At 37.3% G+C, this 8421-nt stretch overlaps 1 protein-coding gene across 1 annotated transcript in view; it reads right to left on the bottom strand.

Moving 5' to 3' along the window:
• Positions 1-8421, bottom strand: part of CCDC83 (coiled-coil domain containing 83) — a 17651-nt gene that overhangs the window by 7773 nt on the left and 1457 nt on the right. Inside the window, exons 2-5 of the mRNA XM_009708923.1 lie at positions 6759-6843; positions 4620-4788; positions 3816-3983; positions 1092-1183 (exon numbers count right to left, since the gene is read on the bottom strand). Coding sequence (XP_009707225.1) covers positions 1092-1183; positions 3816-3983; positions 4620-4788; positions 6759-6843 — 514 coding nt within the window. The remainder of the gene's footprint in view (positions 1-1091; positions 1184-3815; positions 3984-4619; positions 4789-6758; positions 6844-8421) is intronic.

Raw genomic sequence — 8421 nt, 5'->3', positions numbered from 1 at the left:
TCAGCAGAAAATAATTAAGAAACATCCACACAACAGACTGTAGCATCCCCTGAAAGATTAGAAGGGGATTTAGTCCACAAGGCCAGCTGTTTCTTCTCCATCATCCTGCCTAGTGCAGTTTATACGTCAAGCAGTTTACCAATATTTTACCATTTCCCATATGAGAACAGGGCATTTCCTTTTTGCCTAACAAGTTCTGCTGTGTTCCCACTACTGCTCAAACCTTCCCGTTTTCAAGAAATCAAACCTTTAGCTATTAAAAAACTCAAGCAAAATCACAAATGAGGCAGTACTGACCTATGACAAGTGACTTAAACATGTAGAGGTCTATGCTAATATGCCAAGGCTACAATTTAATTATTGACGTCAGCAAGTGGAAAGAAACAACTAGGGGGGAAAGATGCCCCTGTAGAACAACACACACACAGTCCTTTGGATTATGTTCTCACATGACTGAAAATTCCAGCACTGAAGTTGAGGAATTTAAATACCTAATGGGCTCAACCAGTGATTTGTACTGAGGTATGCTTTGCATTTTGTGACTGTAAGAAGCCATCAGCAAAAATACTTTGTAAATCATGTTTGCAAATCCGAGCTGGCAGAGATGACAAAAAAAAATAAAAATCTATGTATCATCAATAATACTAAATTTTACAGTAGACTGCACTATTTTGGCATTTTAAAAACGTTGTACTTTACAACTTTCTTTTTTTTTCAAATTGATATATATTTCCATGCAGACAATCTCTTAGTTTGTTATTGTTTTTTGAAGTCTATGCAAACATCAAAATCAAGGTCACAGCAAAAGCAACATGTTCTTGAACAAGCCGTATCAGTACCAGGTTCCCATACCTCTTTGGTAAAATGCCCTCACATCTACTCACAGTATGATGTAAAAAAAAAAACCAAAACAACACGTGTGTATAACAATAATCAATGCCATGTTTAGTAAGAAGATTTACAGTTTATTTTACTCTCAATTTATTAGAAAAGTTCCAAGTCTCGATTCGAGTTAAAATAATTCTTAATGAAGAGTACATAAATCCTAACTGTGATGCAGTTACTACTTTTAAAAAAGGCAGAAAGAATACCTCAGGGGCCTGTTCCTTACTTAACTCTGCATGCCTCTCAACCAGTCTGTCATTTTCTTCTTTCACTGCTTTCAGAGCATTGCTATAATATTCTTCAAAATAAAAAATAAAATCAGAAATCATTATTTGACATCAAATTCTCCTGACAACAAATAGATAATTGGTATGTTGTTCCTAAACTGGAACTTATCAGCCAGCATCACATACATGATGCTCCACAGAAAAGGATTCAAGTATCCTTATCAGTAGAAACTGTCCTCCTAAACCCAAAGGATAGTGGCATTAACTATAAAGCTAGAAATCTGAAGTGGCTTACACATTTCTGTTGGCAACAGTTGAGCAATTCACTGCTAACTGAATAGTTAACAGTAAGCTCAGCAATTCTCTGCTAAAATATTGTTATCTTAACATTATTATTTTTTTCAATATAGAAGCATATTGGATCATCTTATACACATGGCATTTTTTTCAGACAGTTATTATACAGAGCCTAATAAATTTTCTGATTTATCTAAGCCTTCCAGGGGGTTCTAATTTGACAACAGGACAAAATGGAGAATGCGGCAATTGCCTCAATCATTTGCTTTCATTGTTACTTGTGGTCATTATTTAGAAAGTGTGTCTTACGTCAAACTGAATTTGTCTGGCTTCAAGTTCTAGTCACTTGCTATTTAATTCTTTCATCCTTCCCTTCAGTTGTTTTTTGTGCTATTCTAAATAGCCCACTGCTGCTTGGTATTTTCTCCTTTTGAAGGAACGAAAGAGATTGTAGTAATTTTCTTTGAAGGAAGGCACTTCACACTTGTTCCAAAGGCTTGAAATTCAGCCTAGCTCTGCACTTGTGTTGCAGACAGCCTATTGCTGATCTGGCTGTGAGTGAGTATCTGGCCATGGACCCGCTGTGGAGTCAAAGGCAGTCAAATACAAAAGGTGCCTTAGTTGTGCATTAGTTCTTAATTTAACACTGTGGAAGCCGGCCTGCCTTAATCAATCTACCATCTAGACTTGACAGAATGAAATGGAAGTAGTTACATACTATAATTAATTAATCTTTTCATTCTTTCAGACAGCTAAACAACCTGAGTCGTCCTGCTCAGGAACTGTTCAGACATACTGTTTCTAAGGAATCTATTTTCCCTAACTCTCTCACTGCAACACTGTTCTCCCCACACAAGTGTATGGCTCTCTTTTGCTTCCTCTCCCCTCCAGCAATTTTGTTTAAAATGTCATCTTCAGATCACGTGAATGGTGCCAGCGTCAAGCCCTTCAGTGGGACCTACAGAGACAGGAACACCTTCACCTATGCTTATTCCCTGAGCCTGTTACACATTTGAGTGAATAAGCCCAATTTGCTGCTGCATCACTCTGGAAGCTTGTTAGATTTATTTCTTTTTTTTTTTTTTTTTTTTTTTCATAGGCTAGAAGACTGTACTCCCCAGCCACTTTATAAGTTTGATTTTAGGAAGTTGAGTAAAATAGTATGCTAACATCCAGTACTGGTAGCATCATTTTGCAATATGTTAATTAGGCAACTACTCTAGGTTCCTCTGTAAGAGTCTTTCTATAAATACACTTCCATTTGACCATAAATTTTTGGCTCTGTACCCTGTGACATGCAGGAGGTCAGACAATGTTCATTCTGGCACTCTGTATAAAAGCCCATTCTCTTTTTAATTCCATATTTCAGCAGATGTATAGCAAAGTTTTAAATTGATTAAGAGCATGGAAAATGCGTAATGAAAAATATCAAGCTCTTCTGAATACAGAGATGGATATCTGACAAGCTATCTGGCAACGCAGAAAACAGATTGCAGATCTTAATTGTGATAAAATACATTTCAAGAGACAAAAAGATAGCTAGCTGGCTCTTATCCACAGTAGTGGATGCCTGGTAATGGTTGGCACAGGATACACAGAGACACTTAGAGCAGTGTCACTGCCTGTTACTACCAGCTGCTTGGCTGTGGTCATGCATACTGAGAGGGACATAAAGGCAGAAAACCAGCACATCCTTCTCCTGTTAGAAGCATGGGTTATGTAACAGCAAAATATTTAAATGATTTTAAAATAATGCAGTAGTAAAGAAACCTTTGTAAAGCACTCAGCACCAGAATACATAAGCTCTCAAATTAATTCTGCTGCTGTGTCAGTACTGAAACAGTTCCCAGGACTTGTATATGTCTGTACTGACAATTTTGCAGGGCCTCATACCTGAGGCTGTGCAGCTAGGAGGCCAAGTTCAGACCACTGCCTGAACAGCTCCCTCTAGTTCTGCATTTAAACCAGTAGCTCAGTTGAAAAGGCTGTGCCAAGAATGAGCTCATACTACTTTCCTGTCAAAGGAGTTTTCAACATGTGAAGTGCTTGTAGCATGATGAGAAGCAACAACAACAGACTCAACATTTTCAAGTATGACTGCTAAAGGAGTCCAGTGTGTAGGTGACCTAAATATAAGTACACTTATTTTAGAAAACTACTGTCCTTCACAGTAGCATTTTTTAAAAATGAGTTGCCTGTATTTTACAAGAAAATTGTCAGAAGACAAGCTTCTCAGTTTCTTCAGGTGCTCATCATTTCTGTAACTTTATCGGTTTCTTTATTAAAGGGACTTTCACAGAGATAGTGAGAGAGAGTTCTTCCATTTTACAGGATTATGCAGCCCACCTTAGGTGCACTGTTTTGGAAAAGCCTGTAAGACTTGTATTACACTAGCTGTAAACTGACCTGTAGTCGTGTCAAGGTCATCTTTGAGTTCCTTAATGTCTTTTTGCAGATTCATAATCTTGTTGGCCTGTGTTTTACTTCCTACATTTTTGTACTCCAACCAATAATCTCTCTCACTCTGCTTTACTGAAAGTCTTCGGTCAATTTCTTCAATTTGGGAGTGCAGATCTATCAAAATAAGGACATCAGAAGACAAATTCATTACCAATTTCTTGAACTGATAGTTCATAACTCTTACAACTTCATCAAATTCTTTAATAAAGGCATTTTCACTGGGATTGGAGAAAGAAGGGTGATTCTTCTACACTACAATACATTACAACATGATGGCCTCACATACTGTCAAGGGCCACCATCATTGCTGAAAACAGCTTGATCTTATTCTGCCAAGGAGAAACAGGTCTCGCTGCAATCTTGTAACCAAAGATGCCTATGTCTCCCACAGAGAATCACAGGGATGGCAGCCAGAACTTTCAACAATCAGAACTGGTCATTTTTGCAGCCATCAATAATTTTTTTTTAATCTTCCGGTGGAGCCAGTGCATAAGGCTTTCATGAGTTTCAGCTTTATGGAAAAAATGAAGCCTCTGTGATGTATATTACTGTGCAAGTACTTGGAAGGAACAGATTTACTTATAAACCCTCCACAATCTCATACCACATTGAGAGAGCTTAATTTTGCGGAGGAAAAGCTTTATGCATTTTATGAAACAAGGAAGTTGAATCTCTATTTAAAATGCAAAAAAAAGTACTCAATTCCAACTGTGTAAACTGCAAACCACACTTCCACAGCTCACAACACACCTTTCAGAAGTTGTTCTTTGTCCTTGACGTACTGCCATTTTGCTTTCAGTGACTCTTCCACATCATCCCTAGTTACAACCTCCTTTTCATCTTGTTCTCTCTCCTCTTCTTCTATTTGTCTTAGTATGCGCCTGATGTGTGCCTGCTGTTCTTCCTTCAGAAGGTCATTCTATGAAACAACAGAAGAAAAGACTTATATTAAAACATTTTCAAATTAGTTTTCAAAGTGACAGTCCTAAGTAAAGAAGAAAAGTAAACTCTGACCTAGTGCCAGGATGCAATGCAAACAACACTCAGCTAAACACCTATTCTTCATATTCAAAAAGGATGGAGTGGAAGAGAGTTTGCAAGTCCCAGAAGCTTCTCAATAACTTCAGGACCATTACAAGGAAACGAGAGACAAATGACTGCTGTACTTGTTGCAGCACATCAATAGCCCTCCATTGCCTGGAAAGAAAGTTCCTTGTGGGTCAATTTAATAACATTTATTTGTAAGAGTTATTTATTTCACATTAACATTCTTCATGAGAATGTACCACCTTCATGCAGAAATGTCATCAGACAATCAGGTCACTTGCATATAACCACAGCAGACAGTCTTGTCAGAGCTGGAATTAGTTATATGATTCCACAACTGTGATTATAACCCCTTGCCATGACCCTCTCAAGTGACACTCAAGTTATTTGAAATTACTGATTGTGTATGTTTGCTCCCAAAGGATACCTTAAAGGAGCAAATAACCATACCAGCCGAACTGTAACAGTAACTATGCAGTAGAGTGAGTTTCAAGCATTCCACGCTTCTAGGATTCACTCTAAACCACTCAGAAACATTAAGCAGGAAACAAAGAATGGAGCTCAAAGAACTGTCAAAACATGGGTAAATTAAGCAAATAGCACTTCATGCATGCCCTGAAATACTTTGCACAGTCCAAAATATGGAGTCCTTGAGAAAGCAGGTACTAGCAGCAAATTGGGGGAATAACCATAAGAGACTTCAGATGTCCTCAGAGAGAAGAGGCGAATGCCACTTCCACTGATATTTAAGGCCACAAATGAAATGCCATCCAGGCTTCAAGACTGAAAGGAACAGCAAGGAAAGCTAAACGGATGATACCTAGAAAAGCAGGGGAAGTGTCAGGCATGGGAAGGACAGAGATACATTGTTTGTTTCGATGTTTCACTGCTATAGGAAGCACAGGCTGAAACACTGTTTAATCACATGATCCAGTTTAAGGATTTTTGAGCGATTTGAATTAATTTCATTAGGTGACTGTATATATATCCACTTTCAAAGTTCACTGCTCTCAGTCATCAGATGCCATATTACAGTTCTTTATATACGGTTCATATATACGGTTCTTTAAAGTGTCACTCAGGTGCAAGCAGTAGTCACATCACCTTGTTTTAAAAATGGCCCAACACAACTCTTAATCCACAAGAAAGTGAGCCTTCATCAAGCAGTGCTAAAAATTGCACCTAGACGATTGTGTGATGTTCTTTCTTCTTTGTTCAGTTTTCATTGTAACTAAGTTTGCAAGAATAACTAAGCTCTCATAGAAACCTATGCAATTTCATTACCTCAGAAGAGAATCAAAGGTCAGCAAATCTCAACACTTGGTTAGATCTGCTAATACTACTGACAAAAATGAAGTGAATACCATTTATTCTTTGTGTGCTGAAATATCGAGGAATATTTGCAGGTTTGTTTAAAAAGGTATATCTGAATGTACTGCAGTAAAGTTACCTACTGAAAGGGTGTTTGCTGCCCTGTGTTTGCTGCAGAGTAAGATTAAATACTTAGGCAGTTAAAGTGGATCTCATGTGCATTGGAAAACACCTTCACTGAACTCACTTTACCTTACTGCTGTGTCCTATTCTGCAGTGTTCTACTCCCACAGCTCCTTTTTTGCATGGTTATATTTAGGATATTTATGCTTTATGTCACATTTAATTCAGATAACACAAACTTTTAGCACATAAGGTGACTCACTAAATCTAGTTTCATTGACTGTAAGAAATTCACTGCAATGACTAGTTTTAGTGAATGTAATACTAGGATTAAAAGAATCAAATTGAATCTACAAGTTAAAATACCACATATAAAATGCGTTGGGAGAAGGATGCATGGTTGCTTACTCTTTCATGGTACTCTTTGTTCTTTTTTTCCACTTGTTTCAGATGAAACAAAACCCGATCAATTGCTGCTTCTTTTGTCTTAATTCTGTGGAGAAAGAATAAAGAGACATTCTTACAAAAACAGAAGAGAGAGGAATGTTATTTAAGCTAGATTAGATGTAAAGACTACTGAAATGCTTATTTTAATATCATATTGCTTGACTCATTTGGGTAGACACCACTGTCCGCTTACTACAGATAAAGAAGGGATCTCCATATACATCTGGACCTTCATGTTAGTTTGGATCTCATACTCCTACTGAGAATGTTTCTCAACAATATAATTGAATCCCCAATTATACTCTTCCTTTTTAACCACTGGAGAGGATTAAGCTGGTTTATTCTTTCTGGATGTGGTTTAGCTGACCTATTGCACAGGTCAGAAATATTTATTACTCACCACTCACTATAGAGGAAGCCTAAGCAACTCACTCAGACACAGGTCTGATGAACCGCACACTGGAGAATTAAATGGAATTCAATTCTTCTGAAAATTTGGCTTGATGAACTTCATAAACTACATTTGTATACCAAGAACTTGTTAGCCTTTAAGAAGCGCTAAAGGAATAGGGATTACAGCCTGAGTAGATTCCTCTAAGTACGTTTATATATTTTTGTCAAAGAACTAGCTCACCGCTTTTACAATTTTCATAGGTTACGTGTCATTCTCTTTGCGACAGCTGTGAAATAAGCATTTTTTTTTTTCTGGTGTTCTCTCTTCTAGGATGAAAAACACTGGTTTGCAAACGGTGTCTATTTGCAAAATTCTCTGTAATCTTTCTCTCTCTTCCCAGAATTCATTCACCATAGAGCACAGAGGCAATTTATACAATTATCACAATATTTTTTACTGTTTCAATAGCTATTGTTCCTCAGGGTTTTTTTTTTCGTTTGGGGTTTCTTTGGCCCTCCCTATTGTATTAAGTTGTTTTAAAGAAGATCATTTTTTCTTGGCCAAGTTAAGATCACTCAGTTATGCAAACTGCAAGTTACTAGATTTGAATCCTCTGGTGTCAGTGTGCTCCAAGGTATTCTTTGGGTTTACCATTAAGTACAAAGATATTAGTTAGGGAGTCTAGAACAGAGATATGGAGGTATGGTGGTGATGGTTACAGCAAAAATATCTCACTTATTAGACAGAGGTGACAGCTTGGCCACATACTTTGATCTCCTGAATAATCTGCCATTTTAAACCATTTCTGTATTTTGAATACTGATGCTGATCTTAATTTCTGCTACTTGAAGATTTTCCATGAAGTGGCAGTCTGTATCCATCACTTTGTTAGTATCAAAAGTTTATACGAGTAGAATTTGCAGTTTTGTCTGCTACATATTGGAATTTTCCTCTTTAGATTATTTTTCTACGGTATTTGTCAGATCCAAGAAGGTACAAAACAGCTAAACTGATGATTCCTTTGATATTATTTTTCTCAACTCTATATACTAGGTTCCATCTAGACGATTTAATTGTCCAGAAACAACACTCCTCTCCAGTACGATAACGGTTTTGTCAGTCATCTATAGGATATTACTAGGGCAAGTAATTCACAGGGTTGTGGCTCCTAACCAACCCTGAAACAGGAAACTGTACTGAAAATGCAAAACAACTCGCTGTGAACAGCAA

The sequence above is a fragment of the Cariama cristata genome, unplaced genomic scaffold, assembly GCF_000690535.1.
Source record: "Cariama cristata isolate BGI_N322 unplaced genomic scaffold, ASM69053v1 scaffold10561, whole genome shotgun sequence".
In the NCBI taxonomy this organism is placed as follows: domain Eukaryota; kingdom Metazoa; phylum Chordata; class Aves; order Cariamiformes; family Cariamidae; genus Cariama; species Cariama cristata.
Note: the sequence above shows the minus strand (reverse complement) of the source record. Positions and strands in the feature narration are given on the sequence as shown.